Below are 27,801 nucleotides of genomic sequence, written 5' to 3' on the forward strand. Positions count from 1 at the left end.
AGGCGTTATAAACGGTATAAACTTCTGCTAAGCCGAATCTTAATTAGCAGCTTAATTATTGGGCAATTATGTTTAATAATATCGCAAACTGTCAAAGTCAATTCAAGACTGGGTCGGGTAACAGTTGTTACTTTATTTTTAGGTTGTAAAGTCGGTCTTCCCACATCGAGAATAAAGATATATCTAAAAAAAAATTCGGGGATAAACCTAAATACCAAATAATTCTGTACAGATATATCTTAGGGGAACACTTTTTTTTTTCTTTTTAGCACGGTTGGTTGGTCACTGGTCATTTCAGTTTATTTGCCGACTTTGAAAGATCAAAATTTTTTGTTTAGATCTGATTTTAGTTCATAATATTACTCTTTAACTTAAAAGTTAAGATTTTAAGTCATTTATTTGTGTTTATATACTATTATATTGGGTTAAACGTAAAGTAAAACCGGCAACTACTAGAATTTAGATCAAATAATTGCAAGTACATACGAAGACAAATACAAAAGATTTTTTCAGTTTTTTACACATTCGATAATAAGTTTAAACTAACTAAATTTTTTAATGATTTAGAAGCATAATTTGTTACCTTTTTTTATATTTAAACAGCTAACTTCACAGTGGAATACTAAATGAAATATTTAATTTTGTTAAAACTTTGTTGTTTATTAAATAAATGTTACATAAAAAAAAACATAAAAGTAAAGTTTAAAACTAAATTGGTATTCTTTCAAAGGTTTGACAGAAGAAGTTTTATTAAAAAGTTCGATTATTCGTTGTTTTGGGCTCGGGATAATGAACACAGCCCTCATATTCTGTCCCGTAGAACCACTCACTCAACGATTCAACAACCTTGTCTTTAACACCTTTATGTAGCACACTACACAATTGTGATAACCCATACAGGGGAGCCTTGTTAGGAGGAGAATTCAATTGTTTAGGTAGAAGAGAAATAGGGGAAGTAAAACGCAATTCCCGCCATTTAAAATACTTCATATAAGCTTTATCGTTATCATCAAGATACTTCAAGTACTTGACTAATTCTTCAGGTGTTTTGTAGTCTTCAGTGTGTATGTAGGAATCAGGGGGCAAAACATCAAGAACGTTTTCCTTTGTTGGCCCCCAAATTATGGGGACGAGCCCTCTAAAAGGATAAATGCAACTTTGAGATAACTAAACTGAATCACTTGCTGCCTATAACTAAAACTTTGGTTATGTATTTAACGAAGTGTTACGTTAATACACATGAATTAGATTTATAAATTGTTGTTATTCAGTTTTAAAGGGCAGCTTAAAAATAATTCTAAGTAGCTTTTCCAAAGAAACCATAATATAAGAAAAATACCTAACAAATTTTTAAACAGTTAAAATAAACTAAACATACGTATATAGTGAATTCGATCGGGTTTTTTCAGTAATATAGTCTCGGCAATGCCACGAGTTTTCAAAAGCGAAATAAAATTTATATTTGGTCATAAAATTAATTTTTATTTTTTGGCTTATTTTGATCTCTGCCTTATCAGCTACTTTTCTTGATCTGGGAAATGTTTCATCATGAAAACATTTTCCAAATGTGTCCACTTGTAAACCAGCCTAAAAATATATGTTTTTTTGTACATTTATAATTATATTCTTATTATAGAAAGGCAAACTTCACAGCCTTAACATTTATATCATTTGTAAACATGTGTCTTTATATTGGCTTTGGCAGTTTTAGATATTTTTAAATATTTGTTACTTAAACCTGCTTTAACATGGAAGCGGGAGGGATCAAACCAATGCTCCTATGTTTTAATTTCGAGTTCTTAATTACTTTATTACGCTACTAATGTTGTAATATTATTTTCCACTGGTCCCATGCTGTAGCACTCTTAGGTAAAAGGTGATATAAACGGTTTCAACTCCTTTTAAGCTAACATTTATTTAGCAACGTAATTATCGGGCAATTATGATCCATAATATTCAAGATTGCAGGATGCAACCTCAAAATTGGGTCAAAGGGACTGAGATTACTTTATGTTCAGGTCGTGGAATCGACTTTTCACATCAAGGGAAAAAAATGTCAAAAAAAGTAAAAAAGAATTATCTACACCATGAAATAAAAATTGTTTTTTTAACAGGTTGTGTGCCTTTGAAAAAAAATTAATATTTTATGTACTGTTTAAAGAATTTAATTGTTTAGTGAATAATTATATATTGTTAAACTTACTTTTATTAGCGCCATAGCGTATTCAAATCGGGCTCGAGGGGCTCCTACATCTTTACAATTGCTAACGACCCACACTGCCACCTTGCGTTTTGCTTCTAACAAACTAGTCAAGTTTTCGTTCAATACGTCCATTGTATGGTTTTGCGTAAGATGAAAACTAACCGGGTAATAAATGTCGGAATCTCTTCTAAAAAGAATTACAGCTTTTTTTGTATTAACTAATTTTAAATGTAAAAAGGTCAATTTTACGGTTTAAACATAGAGTAACATTTGCTACTTGATTCAGGCCTGAATTGCTTTTGGCAGTTTGGGATATTATTAATTATTTTTGCCTGATATTTTTTTTTTAGGTGGATTTTTGGGTGCTCAAAAGCCCTATTATTTAAATGCAGTGGGAATTAAACCAAAACTTTTTTTTTAAAGTAAAAACTTAACTATACAAACCTATGCGTCATTGTCAAGTTAAAATGATTTTTATCATAATTTTCAAAAGTGAAATTCCTGTAATTTAATGACCCGGGCGATTCCTTAGTAGCCCAAATATAAAGTTGATCTTTTCTCCTAAAAAGATAAATATTATTTTTTATTTTTTTAAAGGTATTAATCCTCGATGTGTAAAGGTCAACTGCACAACCTAAACATAAAATAACATCAATTACCCTGACCCAGTCTTAAGTTGGCTTTAACAGTTTGGGATATTATAGATTATAATTGCCTGATAATTAAGCTTTTAATAAAGTGTTGGTTCAGCAGAAGTTTACAGCACTTTACTTAAGAGCACTACAGCCTGAGAGCAGTGAGGATCGAACTAAGGACCTCAGGAAAATCTGTATTTACTTGTTTAATATTTTGAGAATTAAATTAAAATAACAAATTCAAAGAAGAAACAATAAATATTTTGTTGTTGCCTTGTTTTGGGATCGGGGAAATCTTTGATGCGATAATCGAAAACAATCGCGTCACTATTGTTCAATTTTTGTCGGTCGCTTGTGACGTAACAGTTGCCATCTTGAGTTTTTATAAGGCCGGTTTTTGAAATATTTTTGAAGGACTTTTCTTTCCAATTTAAGATTAAAAAGCTTTTTTTCCTGAAAATTATATATTTTTTTTAAATTATAATTTATTTAGTTTAAAAAATTTTAATTAAGTTGCAAAATGTTGTAAATTTTTTACCTTATTTTTAATTTTTCACTTTGAACTTTTGTATCTTTGATAATTTTATGTTCATTAACAGGGTTGTATTTTACATATTTTCTCGCCATTTCTACATGTTCTTGAAAGAAATTAAAAAAATTTTTAAATTTATATTTTAAAGCTTTTTTTATACTGTTTACGTTTTTTGTAATTTTGTCCTGAAAAAGTTTAAAATAAACTTACCTAGCATTGGGTTTACTCCAAACAAATATAGAGCAATAGAAGTAAACCCAATAACAAGAATAATAGAAAATACACTTCTGTTAAAAATAAATAAATAAATTTTATTTTAAACTAATCAATATTTAATTTACTGATATGCGTTAACATAAAGTATCAGTTACCCCGGCACAGTCTCGAGTTGACTTTGACAGTTTGGGATATTATTGATTATAATTGCCCGATAATTAAGCTGCTGATTGGTTTTTATAATTTTTTCTTAGTTGATAGTATAAATTAAGCTAAACAATATAATTACAAAATTTATAATAATAAACTAGTTATCACCTTAAGTTTGACGACATCTTTTTAAATTTACTATCTTTTTAAACTAACATAAATAAATACAATTGAACAGTGGATATAATGATGCTAACGTCTTGCAATTTAACAAAAATTAACCTAATTAATATCAGGTTTCGGCATTATATTTGTCACAAGAAAATCTTATTAAGTCACTCGACATATGTTTGTTTAATTCTGAGTAAATTGTATTGGTTTATTATGTAAAGTTTCAAGAAAAACGTATGTTATATCTGGAATTATTCATACTGCTACGTTATGCAATTCTTTTTGCTGTAGCGCCCTTGAGTAAGGCGTTATAAACGGTATAAACTTCTGCTAAGCCGAATCTTAATTAGCAGCTTAATTATTGGGCAATTATGTTTAATAATATCGCAAACTGTCAAAGTCAATTCAAGACTGGGTCGGGTAACAGTTGTTACTTTATTTTTAGGTTGTAAAGTCGGTCTTCCCACATCGAGAATAAAGATATATCTAAAAAAAAATTCGGGGATAAACCTAAATACCAAATAATTCTGTACAGATATATCTTAGGGGAACACTTTTTTTTTTCTTTTTAGCACGGTTGGTTGGTCACTGGTCATTTCAGTTTATTTGCCGACTTTGAAAGATCAAAATTTTTTGTTTAGATCTGATTTTAGTTCATAATATTACTCTTTAACTTAAAAGTTAAGATTTTAAGTCATTTATTTGTGTTTATATACTATTATATTGGGTTAAACGTAAAGTAAAACCGGCAACTACTAGAATTTAGATCAAATAATTGCAAGTACATACGAAGACAAATACAAAAGATTTTTTCAGTTTTTTACACATTCGATAATAAGTTTAAACTAACTAAATTTTTTAATGATTTAGAAGCATAATTTGTTACCTTTTTTTATATTTAAACAGCTAACTTCACAGTGGAATACTAAATGAAATATTTAATTTTGTTAAAACTTTGTTGTTTATTAAATAAATGTTACATAAAAAAAAACATAAATGTAAAGTTTAAAACTAAATTGGTATTCTTTCAAAGGTTTGACAGGAGAAGCTTTATTAAAAAGTTCGATTATTCGTTGTTTTGGGCTCGGGATAATGAACACAGCCTTCATATTCTGTCCCGTAGAACCAGTCACTCAACGATTCAACAACCTTGTCTTTAACACCTTTATGTAGCATACTGCACAACTGTGATAACCCATACAGGGGAGCCTTGTTAGGAGGAGAATTCAATTGTTTAGGTAGAAGAGAAATAGGGGAAGTAAAACGCAATTCCCGCCATTTAAAATACTTCATATAAGCTTTATCGTTATCATCAAGATACTTCAAGTACTTGACTAATTCTTCAGGTGTTTTGTAGTCTTCAGTGTGTATGTAGGAATCAGGGGGCAAAACATCAAGAACGTTTTCCTTTGTTGGCCCCCAAATTATGGGGACGAGCCCTCTAAAAGGATAAATGCAACTTTGAGATAACTAAACTGAATCACTTGCTGCCTATAACTAAAACTTTGGTTATGTATTTAACGAAGTGTTACGTTAATACACATAAATTAGATTTATAAATTGTTGTTATTCAGTTTTAAAGGGCAGCTTAAAAATAATTCTAAGTAGCTTTTCCAAAGAAACCATAATATAAGAAAAATACCTAACAAATTTTTAAACAGTTAAAATAAACTAAACATACGTATATAGTGAATTCGATCGGGTTTTTTCAGTAATATAGTCTCGGCAATGCCACGAGTTTTCAAAAGCGAAATAAAATTTATATTTGGTCATAAAATTAATTTTTATTTTTTGGTTTATTTTGATCTCTGCCTTATCAGCTACTTTTCTTGATCTGGGAAATGTTTCATCATGAAAACATTTTCCAAATGTGTCCACTTGTAAACCAGCCTAAAAATATATGTTTTTTTGTACATTTATAATTATATTCTTATTATAGAAAGGCAAACTTCACAGCCTTAACATTTATATCATTTGTAAACATGTGTCTTTATATTGGCTTTGGCAGTTTTAAATATTTTTAAATATTTGTTACTTAAACCTGCTTTAACATGGAAGTAGTAGGGATCAAACCAATGCTCCTATGTTTTAATTTCGAGTTCTTAATTACTATATTACGCTACTAATGTTGTAATATTATTTTCCACTGGTCCCATGCTGTAGCACTCTTAGGTAAAAGGTGATATAAACGGTTTCAACTCCTTTTAAGCCAACATTTATTTAGCAGCGTAATTATCGGGCAATTATGATCAATAATATTCAAGATTGCAGGATGCAACCTCAAAATTGGGTCAAAGGGACTAAGATTACTTTATGTTCAGGTCGTGGAATCGACTTTTCACATCAAGGAAAAAAAATGTCAAAAAAAGTAAAAAAGAATTGTCTACACCATGAAATAAAAATTGTTTTTTTAACAGGTTGTGTGCCTTTGAAAAAAAATTAATATTTTATGTACTGTTTAAAGAATTTAATTGTTTAGTGAATAATTATATATTGTTAAACTTACTTTTATTAGCGCCATAGCGTATTCAAATCGGGCTCGAGGGGCTCCTACATCTTTACAATTGCTAACGACCCACACTGCCACCTTGCGTTTTGCTTCTAACAAACTAGTCAAGTTTTCGTTCAATACGTCCATTGTATGGTTTTGCGTAAGATGAAAACTAACCGGGTAATAAATGTCGGAATCTCTTCTAAAAAGAATTACAGCTTTTTTTGTATTAACTAATTTTAAATGTAAAAAGGTCAATTTTACGGTTTAAACATAGAGTAACATTTGCTACTTGATTCAGGCCTGAATTGCTTTTGGCAGTTTGGGATATTATTAATTATTTTTGCCTGATATTTATTTTTTAGGTGGATTTTTGGGTGCTTAAAAGCCCTATTATTTAAATGCAGTGGGAATTAAACCAAACCTTTTTTTTTTAAAGTAAAAACTTAACTATACAAACCTATGCGTCATTGTCAAGTTAAAATGATTTTTATCATAATTTTCAAAAGTGAAATTCCTGTAATTTAATGACCCGGGCGATTCCTTAGTAGCCCAAATATAAAGTTGATCTTTTCTCCTAAAAAGATAAATATTATTTTTTATTTTTTTAAAGGTATTAATTCTCGATGTGTAAAGGTCAACTGCACAACCTAAACATAAAATAACATCAATTACCCTGACCCAGTCTTAAGTTGGCTTTAACAGTTTGGGATATTATAGATTATAATTGCCTGATAATTAAGCTTTTAATAAAGTGTTGGTTCAGCAGAAGTTTACAGCACCTTACTAAAGAGCGCTACAGCCTGAGAGCAGTGAGGATCGAACTAAGGACCTCAGGTAAATCTGTATTTACTTGTTTAATATTTTGAGAATTAAATTAAAATAACAAATTCAAAAAAGAAACAATAAATATTTTGTTGTTGCCTTGTTTTGGGATCGGGAAAATCTTTGATGCGATAATCGAAAACAATCGCGTCACTATTGTTCAATTTTTGTCGGTCGCTTGTGACGTAACAGTTGCCATCTTGAGTTTTTATAAGGCCGGTTTTTGAAATATTTTTGAAGGACTTTTCTTTCCAATTTAAGATTAAAAAGCTTTTTTTCCTTAAAATTATATATTTTTTTTAAATTATAATTTATTTAGTTTAAAAAATTTTAATTAAGTTGCAAAATGTTGTAAATTTTTTACCTTATTTTTAATTTTTCACTTTGAACTTTTATATCTTTGATAATTTTACTTTCATTAACAAGGTTGTATTTTACATATTTCTTCGCCATTTCTTCATGTTCTTGGAAAGAATTAAAATTTTTTTAAAACATTTATTTTAAAGCTTTTTTTATACTGTTTACTTTTATGTAATTTTGTCCTAAAAATGTTTAAAATAAACTTACCTAGCATTGGGTTTACTCCAAACAAATATAGAGCAATAGAAGTTAACCCAATACCAAGAATAATAGAAAATACACTCCTGTAAAAAATAAATAAATTTTATTTTAAACTAATCAATATTTAATTTACTGATATGCGTTAACATAAAGTATCAGTTACTCTGGCCCAGTCTCGAGTTGACTTTGACAGTTTGGTTTATTTTTGATTATTATTGCTCTAAAATTAAACTACTGATTGGTTTTTGTATTTTTTTCTATAGTATAAATTAAGCTAAACAATTACAAAATTTATAATAATAAACTAATTATTACCTTATGTTTGCCGACATTTTTCCAAATTTTACTAACTTTTTAAACTTACATAAAAAAATACAATTGAACAGTAAATATAATGATGCTAACGTCTTGCAATTTAACAAAAATTAAACTAATTAATATAAGGTTTCGGCATTATATTTTTCACAAAAAATCTTATTAAGTCACTTAACATATGTTTGTTTAATTCTGGGTAAATTGTATTGGGTTATTATATAAAGTTTTAAGAAAACGTGTGTTATATCTGGAATTATTCATACTGCTACGTTATGCAATTCTTTTTGCTGTAGCGGCCTTGAGTAAGGCGTTATAAACGGTATAAACTTCTGCTGAGCCAGCACTTAATCAGTAGCTTAATTATTGGGCAATTATAATCTATTATATTTCAAACTGCCACAGGCAACTTAAGACTGGGTTTGGGTAACAGTTGTTACTCTATATTTAGGTTGTAAAGTCAGTTTTTCCACATCGTGAATAAAGATATATCTAAAAAAAAAATTTCGGGGATAAACTTAAATACAAAATAATTCTGTACAGATATATCTTAGGGGAACACTTTTTTTTTCTTTTTAGCACGGTTGGTTGGTCACTGGTCATTTCAGTTTATTTGCCGACTTTGAAAGATCAAAATTTTTTGTTTAGATCTGATTTTAGTTCATAATATTACTCTTTAACTTAAAAGTTAAGATTTTAAGTCATTTATTTGTGTTTATATACTATTATATTGGGTTAAACGTAAAGTAAAACCGGCAACTACTAGAATTTAGATCAAATAATTGCAAGTACATACGAAGACAAATACAAAATATTTTTTTGCAGTTTTTTACACATTCGATAATAAGTTTAAACTAACTAAATTTTTTATTAGTTTAGAAGCATAATTTGTTACTGTTTTTATATTTAAACAGCTAACTTCACAGTGAAATACTAACAGAATTATTTAATTTTGTTAAAACATTGTTAAAATTACAAAATATTATAAACAATTACATTTTTTCATAACCTTTATATGACTTAATATATTTAACCATTATCTATATCCTATATCACTTTATACTCTTAAATACTTTTATTTTTTAAACTTTAGATTTTGTAATATTTATATAAAAATGTTGATAATAAATTAAGCTGGGGTGGAATATAAAGTGGAATATAAGGGAGGAATGCATGACAATGGATTCATTGTTACAACATGAATCGGAGAAAATCATTGGAGATTAGTCCATTACACCAAAGGTTTGGATTTTGAAAGTTTATTAATTATATTTATTTATCCTCAATATGAAAAGGCCATCTTTAAGGCCTATACATAGAGTTCAAATTATGGTCATGACAGTGTGGAAGCAGTGGGGATCAATCTTAGTACCTCATGTAGTTAATCCCAAAGTTTTACACTACTCCCTACTTAAACTCAGTTTGTGTAATTCAACACAATATTGCATTAAGCAAATACTGCAACCTAGATTAAATATTAGTCTAAAAGTTCAAGCAATAAATAATTATTTTAACTTTTTATAAGATCTTATGAATAGATCTTTTCCACAGAACTTCCTACATTTTAACTATAATTTTCAAGTGTTTATTTTTATTAAATGCATGTTTTATGTAATAGTAGTCGATAGTAGTGTTAAGTAATTGTTTCCTCTGCTACATTAATTAATCTATATTTAATCACATTATAGCGACACCCATGTTTAATTAATTAACACTTAAGTTGTTGTTTTAATTTTATTTGCAATTAAAAAAAATAAAATTCATGAATTGCAATTGTTCAATTTTTTTTTGTTTTAATTTTGTTTTTGGTACTTATATTTAATTTTTTAATTTCTAGTATACTTTCTTCTGATGAATTATACAGTTTTTTGTCATCGTGTGGTGTTGGCAAATTAAGACCTTTATTCCCCTTAAATTTTACCCTTAATCAATTTCAATCCTTATCCCTTGCAGAAATTCAGGTGAGTTTTGTTAATTCAACTAATTAGTGTGCCATTGTCATTTTTAATTATATTGATTGGATAATAGATTGATTCATTTTGAAACAAAGATGTAATTTGTGTTTGGGGAGGTTTATTTATTGTTTGGGGAGGTTAATTTGTGTTTGGGGAGGTTTATTTTTTATTTAATTATGTGTTACTACAAAAATTTTGTTTGCGAAGTTGCTGACATATCATGTTTAGAAAGATGACAAAAATTATATAATGTCATACACTTTATGTAATGGCATAATTAGTATATTTTACAAAATACAATTGTATTTTATAGTCAAATGCTAGCCTGTTTACTAATTTATTTTACCTTAATTTCAATTACACATTAGATCCCACACACATTTAAACTAATAACCTGGAAATAATAAATAAATAAATAAGGGTAGGTGTACAAAAAATAAAATTTAGATTTCTGTTATTTTTTGTATTTTTTGTTTAGGAATCTACTTCTGATGAAAAAGAAATAACTGACATACTTTATGCTGTAAAAAAATCCAATAATTTTCCTGAAAACTCAACAAAAACTGATTTCAAAGTAAGTTAGTTTATTTTTTTGGGGGGATAAATTATGTTAATCAGAATTTTTTGTTTTGATTTTTAATATATACTTACTGGTTTATCTACTTTACGAAGTTAGGTTTATTAAACTAAAATTGATTTATTTTTGTTTAATTTTCTAATTTAAAAAAATATGATTATTTAAGATTTCTGTTACAAGGATTATTATATTTGTTTAAAGATTAAATTGTTTGCATGTAAATATACTTAGTAAAGCACGACATTTTTCTTATTAATAAAGCACGACATTTTTCTTATAAAGCACGACATTTTTCTTATTTGGTTATTTAATTTTTGTTGGTTTTAATTTTCTCCCAGACTAATTTTGTTTTAAATTTACGACCCTGTTTTGTTTAATATGCAGTAAATTACCAGTGGTTGGGTATGGATAAAAGTCAAAAAATGAATAATTTTAACCAACAGCCCAATACAAAAATGTCATTATAATCTTATGTAACTTTTTCTTTTTTTGAAGGTTTAGTATTTTAACTTTAAATTTCTTCTATGGTTTTTTTTAATTTGTTTATGTTATAAAATACTATTTTAATTTATTGACAAATTGTTTTTTGATTGATGAATAAACATTTAAATTGATTGAAATTTATTGACAACATTTAAGCAGTGATGATTTACAACTTCCTATTTTCATACAGGGATATCCTTATCAAAAAAAGTAGTTTCACTATATTTCTTTTACTTTTCTTAACTTGGTTTAAATGATGAATAATTTTTAAATTTTTTTGTTTTATGTTTTTATATGACATCAATTATAAATACTTGATGATAACATTTACAACGAACTATAAATTCAATTGCATTGTAAATTTGAAGCACATTAGGTTTTGTGAATAGGTTGAGTTTAAAGTGTTTAATGTTGACTTTAAATAAAGTAATTTGTTAAGGGTGATGTCAAGTTCTTGATTCTAAAAATAAGCCACTTTAAACAGGATGGTGTTTACTAATGGTTATGTATTGTCGTTTTAACATGGTCAAGTCAATAAGAAAAACATTAATATTTATCTTGACTAAACTTCGAACAGAATTAACAATATCTATATATTTTTGGTGTTAAAATTCAAAAGTGTATAGGCTGGTATAATTTATTATTTTATTCATTTGAGTGCTTGAATATTAACCATTATGTCAGCGATTGGCATTTTAATTATTTTTAGAGAAGCCTACCTAGGTTTAAAGTCATAAATATTTGATAATTTCAACCATTAAGGTTATTATCTTATTTGTGAAAGTGGTTTTCAATAATAAAAATATATTCATAAAATGTTAAAGGTTCAAGGGTTATCTTTTGTTGGGTTTTTATGAATGAATATAATATAAAATGTGGTTTATTTTTTATTGATTCTATTAAAAGCAAAAATATTTTTATTATTATTATCTCTCAAATAATTATTTTTTATAAAAAAATATTATTAATATTTTTTTATTAATTAATTATTGAATTTTAATTAAAAATAACTCAATCTTTTTAAATTTAAGCTACCAAAAATATTAATTTTAAATTTAAATTTTTAATTCTCATCATCATTATTATGACATCACAGATGTCAAACTTCCTATCTGTAAATGACATGCCGCAGATGCGACGAAGCGGAACATTTAATGATTTATCCTCGAGGTTAACTCGGAGTTTCAAAATTCAACGACAGATGTCAGATCAAGCTCTAGTAAGAAGAGGAAGTCTCGCATCTTTAGCTTCTCCTGGACCAAGTGAGTAAATAATTAATATTTTAATTAAAATTTTTTATTTTGTTACAATATTTTTAAAATTAGGTTACATTTATTTAATTTATTTATCTTTGATGTAAAAAGCTGACTTTACAATCTATACATAGAGTAACATTTGTTACTTCAACCCAGTCTTAAGTTGATTTTGCCAGTTTGGGTTATTATAGAGTGTAGTTGCCCGATTGGCTCAGCAGGAGTTCACCTTTTATAGCACCTTACTTATATAGTGTGCTGTAGCATGAGAACAGTGGGGATTGAACCCAGCACCTTATTAAAGAAAGCCACAGTTGCTACTGGTTCAATGTATATTTTGTTGAATTTTAAAATTGAATTTGGTTTAATTTTTGTTGGAAAGTTTGGAATTTTATAATTTCTTGTATTTTAAATATTTTTAAACTTATTTGTTGTAAATGATCTTATATTTAAAATCAATTTTTGTTGATGCAAACTTGTGTTCAATATCTAATGTAAACCTAAGGTATTAAAACATGAACTTAATGGTGTGATTAACTGACATGTAACAATGCCTTGGGGGCTTGAAGTCAAGTTTATTATGCTTCTGCATGCTTGCAATGTTAACCTAAGACTATAGCTCATCATATACTTGATAAAATCAATAAATATAATTTTTGAAACCTTTAAAATCATATTTTTAACAATCTGTTTTAAAATAAATGTACAGTCCAGCAGCTTTTATGTAATGTAGTTTCTGTGAGGTTAAATTTTTATTACACATATAAAATACCCAAAACATGGTTACCTACCACTACATTAACTAAACAAACTCCGAAACAGAATTAAACTCTTAATAACCTCACTATATCCTGTGTTAAAACCATTCATAGATTACTACACTCAATATTCAACGAACTCTGGGTATTTTTCCATTATATTTGTGCTATAGTAATTCCAATGATGCATTAAAATGATGTAAATTCGTAGGATTAAAGTATTCTGGAAATTTTTGTATAGTTTCAGTTTTATAAATTAAAAGGTGATCTCATATTGCTAAATAAAAATTTCAAACACTTTTTTTTGAAAAATGTTAACTTGTTTGATTAATTACTTGGCATGTTGGTATCTTAAAAGGAATGATTAATTAATAATGTCTATCTTTAATTACTGCTACATGTCAAAATGGTGTCTAAAAATATAAAAATGATGTCATATTTCTGTTTAGTCTTCTTGGAATATTCAACTTTAAATATTTAAATTTGTTTTGTTACGTTTCCTGTTATAAAAAAAAAACAGATTGAATTTTAAAAATCTTCTAAAAAAATGTTTAATTTTTTTGTTTAAATAAAGTATGGTTTGGGAAGTGTTTTAAACCATTTATTAATTAAGGAATTTTATAAAATTCTTCCAAGAATTTTTTAAAGCCATTCACGTTTTTATCATTAATCTTTTAAGCTTCAAAGTTAATTGAGTTCACATGTAAATCCGAAAATCCTTGCTTATTATTCTTATTTAAGTCTTATTTTATTTAAATTTTAATATATTAATATTATCATGTTTATATATTGTTAATTGGGTTAATTTTTGTTGTGTTTTAATTATGAAAATATGAAAGTGATTAAGCTTGTAAAGATTTGATTAAAAATGTTACAAACTTGTAAATGATTCATAAAAAAAAAGTTTAGGAGTGATTAGTTTTTGAGATAAAAATGCATTGAGTCATCACAATAGTTTATTGTTATATACTCATTGTTGCGTATATGATGTCATAATGTTATGAGTAACATGCATTATTTATAGATGATTATTTCATTATTGTTTTGGTTCTGTGCCTATGTTATTAAAAAATGAAAAAATAACTTTTTTTACATATTTTTTTCTTTTTTAGACCGGTATCAACGTCATGATTCGTTTTCCCCGTTTCAAGGAGTTGAAAGTGGCCACACGATGGGGACAAGCAACCTGGTGAGGATGAGGAACAAAGGACTCGGAAACTCTGATCCGTCACTCAACTCAAGTTTTGTAAGTCCCAACAATTTGACATTTTTTTAATTTTGAATCTTTATGAAAAATGAAAAGTTTTTTTTTATCATAATATTTTATTGATAAACACAATTTTATTTGATTAAATCTAAGAGACATTTTGCAATTTTTTTACTTATTTATCAATATTTTTGTTTGTTAACAGAAGGACTTAAGCATCAGTAGAAGAAATAGCATCGCTCCAACGTGAGTTTAAACTAAAATAAATCAACTTACGGTAAAATTTTAAAATCTGTATTTATTTTAATGTTATAAATAACTGTTGTTACAGTATGGTCATACAAAAGTTGTTCTAATATAAACTTTTCAAGTGTTATAAATTATTATTGTTGTTAAAATATATTTTTGTAAATATTCAATTAATATCTGGTAGTGTGGCGAACTGGCCATGGCCTCGGACTATGAGCCAAAAGGTTTCAGGTTCAAGCCGCACCAATACCTATATATTCGCCCTTGAGCCTGGTGTTAACAGATAGCTTAAACACGTCACAACAGCACACCCTTACCCAACAATAATATAAAAACGCATAAGCATATGTGGATACAAGAAAATTAACATATTTTTTAACTGTTTTAACATGTAACATTACAGACCTCATTATAACACAAATAGAAGAAGTACAATAATGTTGTCATCCCCAACCTTCAGTGGAAGACAATCTCCAGGGTTTCCATTTCCAAACAACAATTTACCAGGTCAGGGTTGCCAAATATTTTTGAATTTAATAATTTTTTTTACTAACTATATTTGTATTTACAGAAAAATTAATTTTTTTAACTGTTTGTAATTAGATTTTCATAATCAACTTTATTTTTTATATTTATTTTATCTGTAAGGACTAAGGACTTATAAAATCAATACATTATATTTGACATTAAATAAATTAAATTAAACTTGTCAATGGCATGCTTTATTAAATGATTTTAAATCCAAAATTTTGGATATTTTTCTAAAAATTGACAAATTTATTTAAAAATATTTTAACGTAAGTAAAGAAAAATATAAAAAACCTGCAAAAAAAGGTCAATTTATAAAGATTAAGATAATTTGTTGATGTTGTATTGATAACATTGCAGAAAACAGGTGTAGATATGAACAAATGATAATTTACTTTTAATATTAGTCCTTCAAATAATAAATATTGGTTTTGTTATTTAAACACGGACACTATTGACTTTTTGTCGAAATTATTGATTCAGAATTGACTAAAACAAAACCATTTTAATCTATAAAATAATTCTGGTCTTGAGTATTTTTTAAAGATTTAAAATACTTTTGTATATTTGATTAATTTATTTTTACAGATGGTTTAAACATAAAGATATAAAATTTAATTTAAAATTCGCATAAAAAGTAAAGAAACAATTTTTAAACTAATTTTAAATGTTAAGAAATTGATTTATTTTTTAAATAAAAAAAAATTTATTTGAAATTTTTTTTATTTTAATTTTTTTTTAAATTGTCCACTTTATCCTCAGTGAGTTCTCCCTCCGAAAGTCCCCACTTTTCCCCGAGCAACCATTCCTCATCCCACTTCTCATTTGGAGGAAAACCCCAATCTCTCACCAAAGTGGCTCAGATGGACGGACGAAGATTATCCCTCGCTTCACTGCCCTCTAGTGGTTATGGAACTAACACCCCATCGAGTGTTCTGTCGTCATCAGCTTGTTCTTCCCAGGTCAGTTGAACCTTATACCATATCAGTAAATTAGGTGATACTAGTCAATATTGCTACAGTCGGCATTTTATTTTCTTATAATATGATTGCAACTCTCAACTAATATTTGCTCATAATAATTTACCTGCACACCACAACCTGCACACCACAAATGGCATTTTTTATTTATTTTGTAGGCCTATAAATTAAACATACACATACATATATACTTAATGTCCACCAAGCCCCATTAGCCTACAGTAATTGAGACACGTTATATGATAATGTTTTAAACCTTTGGCCCTGAGTTCAATTTCCTCCTTTACTTTTTTCTTTTAAGACTGTAGGTTAAATGTTTAATTCCTACTGTTCGAAATTTTTTTATTTGTATATATCTTTATTCTCGATGTGGGAAAGTCGAATACCAACTTAAACATAGAGTAACATCAGTTACTCCGACCCAGTCTCGAGTTGCCTGTGGCAGTTTGGGATATTATAGATTATAATTGCCCGATAATTAAACTGCTGATTAATTGCTACTTCAGCAGGAGTTTGTATTGTTTACAGCGCCTTACTCAAGGGCACTAAAGCATGAGAGCGGTGGGGATAGAACCCACAGCCTCATGTAGTGTAGCAGGTGTTCTTACCACTACACCATGCTGCTGGTGAATTATAAGTAACCTGAATCTCAATTTGTAAATTTGTGTATTGAGTATTTTTAGAAGCCTTAAATTAAGGAATATTTTCTATTTCAGGACCATCTTAACCTTCTGAACTTTCAAGTTGATAAATTCAATCAACTTTCCAACCAGTTTGGATCAAGTGAGAGCATAGCACAAGAAGAAAATATAGGTGACAATTTTAACATGGTTAAAATTTAGAAAGAAAAATATGTACAATCTAAAAAAAAGCAAAAAAAACTTTGGTCGTTTTTTATATTGTTTTAAAAGGAAGAAAAATTATTTAAAAATTTCCCAAATTTTGGTGAAAAAAAACTTTTTTTTGCTATTTGAAGGTGGATGTAAAAGTCCTTTCAGACCTCGCTCCAGAAGTTTATCCCCAAGTATAATGATGACATCATATCATGACTCTGAGGTGTTGTTAATGAACTCTGTTTACAAAGAAAGGTTTCCTAAAGCTGTTGCACAAATGGAGGACAAACTAAAAGTTAGTGTTGCCAAATATTTTTTAATTCCAAATATTGTTGTTATATAAAAAGTGTTGCCAAATATTTTTTAAATTCAAATAATATTGTTGTATAAAAAGTGTTGCCAAATATTTTTTAATTTCAAATATTATTGTTATATAAAAAGTGTTGCCAAATATTTTTTAATTTCAAATATTATTGTTATATAAAAAGTGTTGCCAAATATTTTTTAATTTCAAATATTATTGTTATATAAAAAGTGTTGCCAAATACTTATTTATTTTAATATTTTTAAATAAAAACAACTTTATCCTCAGCAATTTATTGAGAGTTGCAACCAAGCCATCCAGACTCAAGTTTCGGATGCAACTTGGAGTTTTGTATTGCTCCAACTAGTGGAGATGGCCCGTAATTGTCTTACGATGTCGACGGAGAACTTGATCACTTCAAATTATTTCTACAAACTCTCTCAAGATCTAGAATCTTTAGTACTAGAGGTAGCTTAAAAATAATTAAAATTGGAAGTATATAAGTTTTAAATCTTTGTTTTAAATCTTTGATTGCTTGGTTAGTAACTTTTTTAAGTGTTTTCAAATTATTTTGATTCTTACCAAGAAATTATTAGATCGAATTTTATAATTTTGACACAAATTTACTTTCACAGGCCCAAAGTAAAACAACCACGGAATGCAACTTTGTGATAAAGTTGGTGAAAAGGTTCACGGTGATTGTGGCTCGTCCGGCTCGCTTGTTAGAATGTTTGGTAGGTTCAAACATGAAGTTATATTACAAATTTAAAATAAGGTTCAAGTTGAAAATTAAATAGGCATACGGAATATCAGAAACATAACATTATATTTCAATATTTTTCACCGATGAAAATAAATTTTGTTGAAGGAATTAAAAAAACTGACAGCTTGTTGTAATGGTAAGAACACTTGCTACACCAATATGAGGTCGTGGGTTCAATCCCCACTGCTCTCATGTTGTAGCGCCCTTAAGTAAGGCGCTATAAACGGTATAAACCCCTGCTTAATCAGCAGCATAATTACTGGGTAATTATAATCTATAATATCCCAAACAGCTAAAGGCAACTCATACTGGGTTGGAGTAACTGATGTTACTCTATGTCTAGGTCGCGCATTCGACTTTTCCACATGGAGAATAAAGATATATACAAAAAAATAATCCATAGGACCCTTAAAATTTTGATTATTTGTAACCCTTTGCCGTAAAAAATAAAACTTGCTAAAATCTTGTTTTTTAATATATTTTTACAGGAATTTAATGCTGAGGACTTCTACCAGTTGCTTGAGAATGCTGAGTGTGCAGTAAAAGAATCAAACCATCCTGCATCTACTCAGATCCCTCAGTATATCATAAAACAACTTGGTCTAAATGTGGTAGGTCAAAGTTTTAACAAAGCTAGTCTATGTATAATAGAGCTTGGTAAACGTCGTTCAATTTATAGGTTTTCAAAATAAATAAAACTACTGTTTGTGATGCTTGGGTAAATTATTGCTGGTTAGTATCAGGAATTGAAACCAGATTTTGACAATTTATATGCTGACACTAAAATGAGCTACCGACTAGTTTACTTAAATTTTTATTACATTTTTAAAAATGGTAGTTTTAATATAAGTAGAAAAAATTTTTTTTAAATCAAAGTTTTTTTGTAAAAAATACAACTATATACCTTATATGTTAAAGTATTCTAAAAAGCAATGTGATGTAAGGAATTTCAAAATTGCATAAAATTAATTAAAATCCCCATGTGTATAATAAAGGTTTATTATAAGGTTCCTTACAGATTAAGCTCCCTTAGGGCTTTGTTACTGCAAGTTAAAATGTAATGATGTAATGAACTTCATCATAGAGTTTATGCATTTTAAAACTAATCCAACTTGTAGCAGGCTTATATATTATATACAACTTATTAAACTCATGTTACTTAAAATGTTAAAATTGTATTTAAAAAAGTGTTGCCCAATGTTTAGGTAGTACAAAGTATTACTTAATTTATATTATAACTAATCTTAGTTCATTTTTTGTATAAATTTTGATATTTATACCTGTATTTAAATATTTACTACATTTAGCCATTACATTGAGTTAATATATCTACACCACTAAATACTTTAATACTTTTATTTACTTTTAAGAACGTGAAACACACAAAATCGAGCAGTGAATCGGATGACAACGAAACTGTTGAAAAACCACAACAGAATGTTAGTGAAGACGATTTTGAAACGATTAAACTGATCAGTAACGGAGCTTATGGGTGAGGCCCTTGTTTTTATTTCTAGATATGGTTTTTGTGGTTGTATAGGCTTATACTGCTTCATATCTTCTTTCTACATTTATATATTAGATTAAAAATTTGAAACCTTTTTCTTATATAAAATGTGTTGTATATAATATAATTTTAAATGTGCTTTTTAATGAACTTTTTTATCCAGTTTTTATTCAGTTTATCTTATGTTAAACTTATATATTTGTTTTTGTAGAGCTGTATATTTGGTTAGACATAAGGGAAGTAAACAAAGATTTGCTTTGAAGAAAATAAACAAACATAATCTGGCATTAAGGAATGAAATAGACCAGGTAAGTTTGTGTTGAATTTTTAAATTTATTTTGTATAGATGCTGTTCACCAATTTTAAAAGGCAATTTTTTTAAAATTGGTGCTTTATACTTATAGCCAACACTTTTATTTGAAATAAAATTTTAGCCCCTTTTCTCTTACAATTTTTGTACCTTAATTTGACATAAGATCTTTTATTTTTTATTTATTTTCTGATTGTGTTAATGCAGATTAGAGTATTAAAAGTGAGTTAAAATGGTGCTTAAACCAAAGTAAATGCTTTAAGCAATTGTGTGGCACCTTTTTGCTAATGTATTTTGTATTCCATCCTTTTGTATCTAAAGTAAATTCTTATATTTAACTTAATATTGAAGCATTCTGATTGAATTACTTGAAATTGTTCACTTAGGTGTTTGCAGAACGAGATATTTTAACCTTTGTTGAAAACCCGTTCGTTGTGACGATGTTCTGTTCGTTCCAAACAAGATGTCATCTCTGTATGGTGATGGAGTATGTGGAGGGTGGAGATGTGGCTTCCTTGATCAAGGTTCATTTTAGTTGTTACAAAAATTAAAGTTTAAGAGAATAAGTTGTTGTTATTTAACGATCTTAATAACATAATGTAAAAAAATTAGTGTTTTTTTAATTAAAGTTATTGTTATTTGCTTTTGTGAATTTTTTAACAAAGTTTTGTTGTTTCAGAATATCTCAGTTCTACCAGAAGAAGTCGCACAAATGTATTTCGCTGAAACAGTTTTGGCTTTGGAGTATTTGCATAATTATGGGGTGGTGCATAGGGACCTGAAACCTGACAAGTAAGACACCTAAACATTTGCTTTATTATGTATGGTATGCATTTTAGTGGTTGTAATATGGTCTCAACTAATATTTGCTCGCGATAATTTACTCACACTATTCGCCCTTGAGCCCAGCGTTTACGGATAGCTCGTTCACGTCATAACAGCACACCCTTCCCCAATAAAAAATATAAAACTTATTACCTTAAGGTGATATGGAAAAAATAAAAATAAACAATTAAATATGGAGAATCAAAGTTACTTTAATTTATGTGCAGAATTATTTGCACCTTTTTAAAAAGATTACTGAAATCATTTTTAATTATCATAATTATATTTAAAGTAGATTTAATTTTTTCTATTCCAGTTTACTTATAACCTCGATGGGCCACATCAAGTTAACTGATTTTGGTTTGAGTAAAGTTGGGTTGATGTCAAGAACTACAAATATGTACGAGAGCCACACAAAACAATTATTTATTGATAAACAGGTTTGTTAAATTATTTTACTAATTAATTTTTTTGACTAATTAATTTTTTTTCAATTTTTTATTTGCTAGATGATTTTTAATTTTTTTAAGTAATCAATTTTTTTTAAATTTTTGTTTACAAATTAATTTTTTTTAATTTTTTTGACCAAGTTTTTTTTTAATTATTTTGACTAACTAATTTTTTATAATTTTAACTAATTAAATTTTTTGGTTGTTGAAATAATTAGCATTTTCTAATAAATTTACTTAATGACATTATTAATTTTACCAACTTTTATGACATCATAACAATCTACTTATGACATCACACAGGTGCATGGGACCCCAGAATATATCGCCCCCGAGGTGATATTACATCAAGGTTACGGCCCCCCGGTGGATTGGTGGTCGGCGGGGATTTGTCTTTACGAGTTTTTGGTCGGGTGTGTTCCCTTCTTTGGGGAAACCCCTGATGAGCTATTTACCCAAGCTATTAATGGTAAAAATTTAAAATTATTTGAAGTAAATTTTTTTTAAATTAATAAACAATCTTTTATTATGACATCATAGATGAAATAGAATGGCCTGAAGGAGAGGAAGCACTGACGGAAGAAGCGATCGATTTAATTTCAAATTTACTCGATCGTAATCCACTCACCAGACTTGGGAATCATGGATCATTTGAGGTAAAATATAAGTTATTAAAAATATTAAAAAATTTGAGTATCAAAATATATTAAAAAATTTGAGTTTTTAAATAACTTTTTTAAAGATTTTTAAATTTGACTTTTTTTATGAAGGTCAAAGGACACAGCTATTTTAACACTATGGATTGGAATAACTTGTTGCGACAGAAAGCCCAGTTTATTCCCCAGTTGGATGATGATGAAGATACAAGTTATTTTGACAGTAAGTTTCTCGGTTCGAATCCCACCAGCAGCACTTTTGATTTATTTTAACAAAAATATTTTTAATCATATTTTTACTCATAGCAAAAAAACATTTTTTTTGAAACTTTTTACATTTACTTTTAGATCGTTCGGATAGATACAACCATGAGGGGGGGTTGTTGGACTCTTCGGAGTACGATGATGATGTAAACGAGGATAACTTTGATCTCGCTAACTTTTCGTCGTCAACAAAAAGATTTTCACAAGTACTACCCAAGTTTACGTTTAATTTTTTTGCAACAAAGTTTTTTAGATTAAATTTTTTGTTTTTCTAAATTTAAATTTTATCTTAACTTTTTTTAATTTAGACATTACAAACTACACCACGAAAAGATTCAAACAGTCCTAAAGCCAAAATAAGACTTCAAATTAGAATGTAAGTTTATCAATAATTTATCAAAAAATGTAAAATTTTAACTAAACTAGTTATTTGTTTTTTTGTAAACTAATCTAAAAGCCTTTACATTAGTATTTTTATTTGAAGGTCATCAACAGACACCACTAGTGGCCAGGAATCAACCCCGACGAACAATGTAAGTGAAACCTCCCAGGAGAGTGAGAGTCAGCGTAACCTTGAAAAATGGGATTCGGGGGAGACAAATTATTCAAAAACTTCTGGAAACCCTGAAATGTCGAGCGGGATGATTTCGAAAAATAATTCTGCGGAAACCCTTGGAGAGGATAAACAAAATAATGAGTCATCAAGTGATCGAAACATGACTCGGCAATCAATAGATAAAAACATAACCCAGCGTTCGGGAGACCAACCAAACATAAGTCAGCATTCTTTTTCGTCGATGTCACCACAGGAGGGCAGTGACTCGTGGCTAACCTCGACGCCAAACAGTGCCTTTGTAAAACAAAGCACTCACGGAAACACTGCAAAACCGTTCAAGCAGAAACTGGTCAGTCGAACTTTCAGTGCTTCTAACTCTTCTTGTGCAGATTCCGGAGTTTTCCGAAATGTTCAGAAGTCCCGGAGCATGTCGGCCGACAGTCCTATTGGTAAATACTCGGACAATGATGAAGTCAGTGAACCGAAGCAATCGATGATGACACAACGGACACCGATTGGTTTGTTGAAGGCAACTCCATCCCGCAACTCACCGACAATGAACTACAGAAGTCCAGGTAATTTCAATCCAATTTTTAGTTTTTGACATTAACAGAGATAATCTAATGCCACGGTTGCATTTAATTGTCAAAATAAGACCACCACCGTTATACAGTAATATTTGTTAGTTAAAAGCCTTATCTATGTTAGCATTTTAATTGTTGTAATATGGTCACAACTCTTAACTAATGTTTGCCTGCAATAAATTACCCGTGCACCACAAACAGCAGTTTTATTTATTTTGCGAGCCTATAAATGAAAAAATAGATTGAGTTATTCTAATTACTCTTAATTATTAATTCTTTTATCTGGAAATCTTATTTATACTTTTAAGTTTATTTGCTTAAATAATTGAAAACATTTATGTTTTGTTTTTGTTTATGTAGGAGATGAGGGAAGCCCATTGGTCCGACAGTTCAGCCAATCACACAACAGCTCCCGACAACGATACAGGAGGATGAGTTCGTGCTCTTCTGTTGGATCCTTGAACCAAATATCATCCCTCGCATCCGGGATCAATAGGTTGGTGGATATATACTGTGGCAGTGTAGTGTAGTGGTTAAAACTCTTGGCTTTACTACATGAAGTCCTGGGTTCGATCCCCACTGCTCTCATGCTGTAGCCCCTTGAGTAAGGTGCTTTAAGCCGTGAACTCCTGCTGAGCCAGCACTTAATCAGCAGTATAATTATTGAACAATTATAATTAATAATATTCTCAACTGTCAAAGGCAACTCAAGACTGGGTCAGAGTAACTGATGTTACTCTATGTTTAGGGCGTAATGTCAGCCTTCCCACATCGAGGACAAAAAAAATAACAAAAATAAAATTTTTTTAATCAAATAGTTGTTTTTTTTATAAAATTTAAATTATTTAAAACAGATCAAATCCAATTCCTTTGGATCGAATGCTTGACCCTTCCATGGTGACCCCTGTTCATAAAGGTCATGACCTCTCAACCCCCATGTACAAAGGTCGTCGGCAGTTTAGTCCAAGCAGTAGCATAAGCAGTGAAGCGAATAGTCCGGATTTCTCCCACACATCCCCATCAAGCGGAAGTTTTAACTTGCTGGAGCACAGCGTCAGTGTGAGTTTATATCTGTTATTTTTTTTTAACTTTTAAAATAGTTTTAACTTTTCTGAAGCTTTTTTTGTAGATTTGCTGCATTTTCAACTAAGTTTTGATTCAAATTTTTTTTCTTAAAATCTTTTATTTTTAATTTTTTTTTCAATTTTAGATTCCTGAGCCAAGTATTGAAGAAGTTTTACAACGAAGATTAAAACAAACAAATCATCGATCTCGTAACCTCAGTGGGGAGGTTAAGAGGTCACGATCACTCAAGCGAAACCTGATTAAATCATCAAGTGCTTCATCACTTCAGGTGAGGATAAAGTTGATTATTTTTTGTTACAAGCTTTAAAAATTTTTTTAAATTATCAAATTTAAATTTATCCTCAGTTAATGATCCCGACATTCGACGACAATCTTCCCCCTTCACCCTTAGCCAGCCCCCGTTCAATTTACCCACCTCACCCATCCTCTATACTCAGTAACCCCAGCTCACGAGACTCATCTCCAGGGAGGTCCTTCTCCCCCATTCCTGGGTCCCCTCGGCCCCCGATGTTGATCCAACGAACACAGCGGGGGTTCGGCTTTAAAATTCAAGCGATTCCAGTATTTCTTGGCAACACTGGGAGTTTTACTGTTCACCATATCGTAACTGTAAGTTGGTTAAACTTCGCTCAATATAAAACAACAACAATCATAAAATAAAGCCCTATGTAAATGCCAGATTTAGATTATTTTTCATAATTGTTTACACTAGTTAATAGCTAACCCTACAGGCTGCATTTTAATTGTTGTTGTATAGTTGCAACTCTTAACTAATATTTGTAATTTACTCGTGCACCACAAATGGCAGTTTTTTTGTTTTGTAGGTCTATAAATTGAACATGCATACGCATAAATATGGATTATATTGTCCACAGAGCAGCATTTCATATAGGCTTGATCACTTATTATGTTACTTTACTTTTTTAGAATGTAGATGAAGGAAGTCCAGCAAGCAAGGCAGGTTTAAACATCGGTGATTTGATCACTCATATCAATAATGAACTTATACAAGGTTTGGTTCACACAGATGTGCTTCAAATTATGTACAAGTCTAACAAGGTAATAAAAAGTTGTGAAACGTATTTTTAAAATCTAAGAAATTAATATAAATGGTATTAGTTTTTTATTTAAAACTTAAAAGTTAAATTTTAATGTCAATTTAAACTATTTTTTACCTGTTTTTTTATATTTTACACAATATGGTTGTTATAACAGTCAAAATAGGATTTTTAATTATGACATCACAATCTTATTGCTCTCACAGATCCACGTTCAAGCTGTTCCGCTCGAGAGCACATCGATTCAAGTCGGAAAACGACGAAACAAATCAGTCGGAAAGTTGATTCGTCGTCGGAAGAAGCGAGGATTGCCTCACACCAGGAGCTCCAGCAAGAATTACTCGACTGTGACCAACACTCCGACTGCTGTCTCTTCTCCTCTTCATCATTACAACATCCGGAAGAGAAGGAGCTCGTTGCTACGAAGACCTGGAAGCAGAGCAGGAGGTTTGTGATGTCATAATTAAAAAATTAAATTTTTTTTTAAATATTGGTGACTGTGACCTTGAAATAAATTGTTTTATGACATCATAGATTTGCGACACTCCCCTCTAGTGTCTTCATCTACGAACAAGGATGGTGATGACAGTGATGTTGGTACCGATGTCACAACTCCTGCTCAGGTAAATATTTGGCAACACTGGTTTAAGTTGTGTAATTTTTCATATTTTTAATATTAGTGAATAACCTCTTGTATGTGTGATTTAAAACAGAGTGGAAACCCTGAAAAAATCTCTCCCACCCCAAAAACTTACTCAAAGTCCAAAAACTCTGGAGCTTCGAGACCAATTTCTTTACAGGTTAACAATATGATTTTCATGTTTACAATTTTTTAAGCTGTTACTATTTTTTGCAGAAGTTGTAATTTTAATGATTTGGCTGCTGGGCTTCACCTAATAAGGTCTAGGGTTCGATACCCAGTGCTTTCGTGTTTTAGCGCCCTCGAGTAAGACGCTATAAACAATATGAACTTCTGCTGAGCCAACCATCGACCTTCCCACATTAAGGATAAATTTACATAAAAAATGCAAATTAAATATTTTTTTGTAGTGTTTGACCCTTAAACTTGCCCGAATGCATTCCTCATCACGTCGTAAATCCACGGGTCACATCCCTTTGTCCCCCCTAGCTCGGGTCCCACCCCCACTTGACCCTAACCCTGAGGACGCCCCTGATGCACCCTCTAGTGAGAAAAAAATGTCAGCTTCGAAGATGTTAAGCATGTTGCCGGTAAATTTAAAAAAAAAATTTTTTAATAAATTATTTTTAAAACTTATTTTAACAAATATTTAAATTTTTTAGGTTCATCACATCAAGAAAAAACAAAGCAAGGGGAAATCCCCAAGTACGAAATAAGTAAAATTTTAACCAACTTGCCAACAAAAAATATTTTTGGACAATTTTTTAAGGGTTCCCAAGCTTGAAAAACAAATCTTTTCATTGCTGTAACGACAATTAAGTTTCAAATAAATGTTGAATAGTACCTGTGTTTACCTAAGAATTAAGTTCACTTATTTAAAGTTACTGATTTTTTTTTGTATTTTTTTTTCTATTGCATTTAACATAGATAACAACTACTAAAAGTTTTTTAAAAATTTTTTTAAATATTTTTGGAAACACTGAAATAGTTTATCCTCGCTGGTGTATTTCTGTAACCTGTTTCTTGCTAACCACTGTCTTGTTCAATCATCTATGACGTCATATTCATTACTTATGATCTCATTTTCTTACAAGAATTATGATTTTTAGTAGATAGCGTTTTAGAAATTATTAAAATATTATTTTTACGTATTTAGAAAAAAGTTAAATTAAATATTTTTACTTTTAATTATTACACTTTGATATTACTTTGAATTACACTAAAATTTAAATTCTAGAAAATTGTAAATTATCAAGATATAATTTTATTTTTAAATGGACAATTTTGTTTTAAATGAGAAGGTGTTATTCTATTTGTAAATATTATTATATAGATTTTTCATTACTTTCTTTTTTTAAATAATTGTTATCAACCCCCTTCTTGTGTCATTTGCACCCATTAATTGTTCCCTGTATGACGTCACAACGAACTAACAATAGTTAGTTTTGTGCATTTAAATGCACGAAATTTGACTTTTATCGTATTATTTTTCATCCGCCAGTGGGCGCTCTGCAGGTGTGTATGTCACATATCATATTTTTTTCTAATAGTGTTTATTCGTTTTTTTTTTATTATTATGACGTCATTATAGCTTCATGCGCGCGAATAAAAAGCATCTTCGGTTGAGAAGTGAATGCTTCATTGTTACGTAACAAAGCTTATTATTCCATCACCACGTGGTTTAATAAAAATCGAATTTGCATTCAAGAAAAGAAATTTTTTGTTTCTTTGAACTTTTTATAACAAAAACTTTAAAGGTTTCAAAGTGAATAAAGAACAAAGTAAAAATAATTACTGGGTAGGTTTCTAAGTAAAAACAAGTAAAGGGTTTTAGTGTTTTAACTTGCTACTGAAAGTAGATAAAAATGAATTATGTTTGT

At 29.2% G+C, this 27,801-nt stretch overlaps 3 protein-coding genes across 3 annotated transcripts; 1 reads left to right on the forward strand and 2 right to left on the reverse strand.

Moving 5' to 3' along the window:
* Positions 1–750: 750 nt before the first annotated feature.
* LOC145746030 (4-galactosyl-N-acetylglucosaminide 3-alpha-L-fucosyltransferase 9-like) lies at positions 751–3,921 on the reverse strand. Its single transcript, XM_082564209.1, has 8 exons — positions 3,905–3,921; positions 3,581–3,657; positions 3,377–3,476; positions 3,112–3,291; positions 2,648–2,764; positions 2,204–2,390; positions 1,379–1,587; positions 751–1,138 (listed from the first exon to the last, which is right to left on the reverse strand). Exons 1-8 carry the CDS (start codon positions 3,919–3,921, stop codon positions 751–753), a joined length of 1,275 nt encoding a protein of 424 aa, XP_082420335.1.
* A 1,039-nt stretch (positions 3,922–4,960) lies between these two features.
* On the reverse strand, positions 4,961–8,116 carry LOC145746032 (4-galactosyl-N-acetylglucosaminide 3-alpha-L-fucosyltransferase 9-like). Its single transcript, XM_082564210.1, has 8 exons — positions 8,100–8,116; positions 7,791–7,867; positions 7,588–7,687; positions 6,859–6,975; positions 6,414–6,600; positions 5,732–5,797; positions 5,589–5,665; positions 4,961–5,348 (listed from the first exon to the last, which is right to left on the reverse strand). The coding sequence occupies exons 1-8, from the start codon at positions 8,114–8,116 to the stop codon at positions 4,961–4,963; spliced, it is 1,029 nt and encodes a 342-aa protein (XP_082420336.1).
* Positions 8,117–9,193: 1,077 nt separating this feature from the next.
* Positions 9,194–27,487, forward strand: LOC145746055 (microtubule-associated serine/threonine-protein kinase 3-like). Its single transcript, XM_082564236.1, has 34 exons — positions 9,194–9,338; positions 9,934–10,057; positions 10,530–10,625; positions 12,208–12,373; positions 14,235–14,368; positions 14,535–14,575; positions 14,982–15,085; positions 15,869–16,068; positions 16,803–16,899; positions 17,063–17,214; positions 17,512–17,691; positions 17,859–17,957; positions 18,475–18,597; positions 19,357–19,478; positions 19,705–19,801; positions 20,190–20,327; positions 20,483–20,595; positions 20,945–21,068; positions 21,381–21,546; positions 21,618–21,733; positions 21,848–21,956; positions 22,082–22,203; positions 22,306–22,373; positions 22,482–23,128; positions 23,498–23,633; positions 23,992–24,196; positions 24,348–24,491; positions 24,569–24,832; positions 25,151–25,282; positions 25,488–25,728; positions 25,816–25,904; positions 25,995–26,081; positions 26,332–26,511; positions 26,584–27,487. Exons 1-34 carry the CDS (start codon positions 9,295–9,297, stop codon positions 26,635–26,637), a joined length of 4,914 nt encoding a protein of 1,637 aa, XP_082420362.1. The 5' UTR covers positions 9,194–9,294; the 3' UTR covers positions 26,638–27,487.
* The last annotated feature ends 314 nt before the right edge of the window (positions 27,488–27,801 follow it).

This window comes from Corella eumyota, chromosome 3 (assembly GCF_963082875.1).
Source record: "Corella eumyota chromosome 3, kaCorEumy4.1, whole genome shotgun sequence".
Classification (NCBI taxonomy): Eukaryota; Metazoa; Chordata; class Ascidiacea; order Phlebobranchia; family Corellidae; genus Corella; species Corella eumyota.

Excerpts from the sequence above, each read along its gene's own strand:
- LOC145746030 (XM_082564209.1), bottom strand. Across the intron at positions 3,477-3,580 it reads TGGAGTAAACCCAATGCTAG|AACATGTAGAAATGGCGAGA; the intron begins GTAAGTTTATTT and ends ATTTCTTTCAAG. Across the intron at positions 1,588-2,203 it reads ACGCTATGGCGCTAATAAAA|GCTGGTTTACAAGTGGACAC; the intron begins GTAAGTTTAACA and ends ATATATTTTTAG.
- LOC145746032 (XM_082564210.1), bottom strand. Across the intron at positions 6,601-6,858 it reads AACTTGACAATGACGCATAG|AAGAGATTCCGACATTTATT; the intron begins GTTTGTATAGTT and ends AATTCTTTTTAG. Across the intron at positions 5,798-6,413 it reads ACGCTATGGCGCTAATAAAA|GCTGGTTTACAAGTGGACAC; the intron begins GTAAGTTTAACA and ends ATATATTTTTAG.
- LOC145746055 (XM_082564236.1), top strand. The coding sequence starts at position 9,295 with ATGAATCGGAGAAAATCATTGGAGATTAGTCCATTACACCAAAG. Across the intron at positions 19,802-20,189 it reads TAAGGAATGAAATAGACCAG|GTGTTTGCAGAACGAGATAT; the intron begins GTAAGTTTGTGT and ends TTGTTCACTTAG. Across the intron at positions 20,328-20,482 it reads ATGTGGCTTCCTTGATCAAG|AATATCTCAGTTCTACCAGA; the intron begins GTTCATTTTAGT and ends TTGTTGTTTCAG.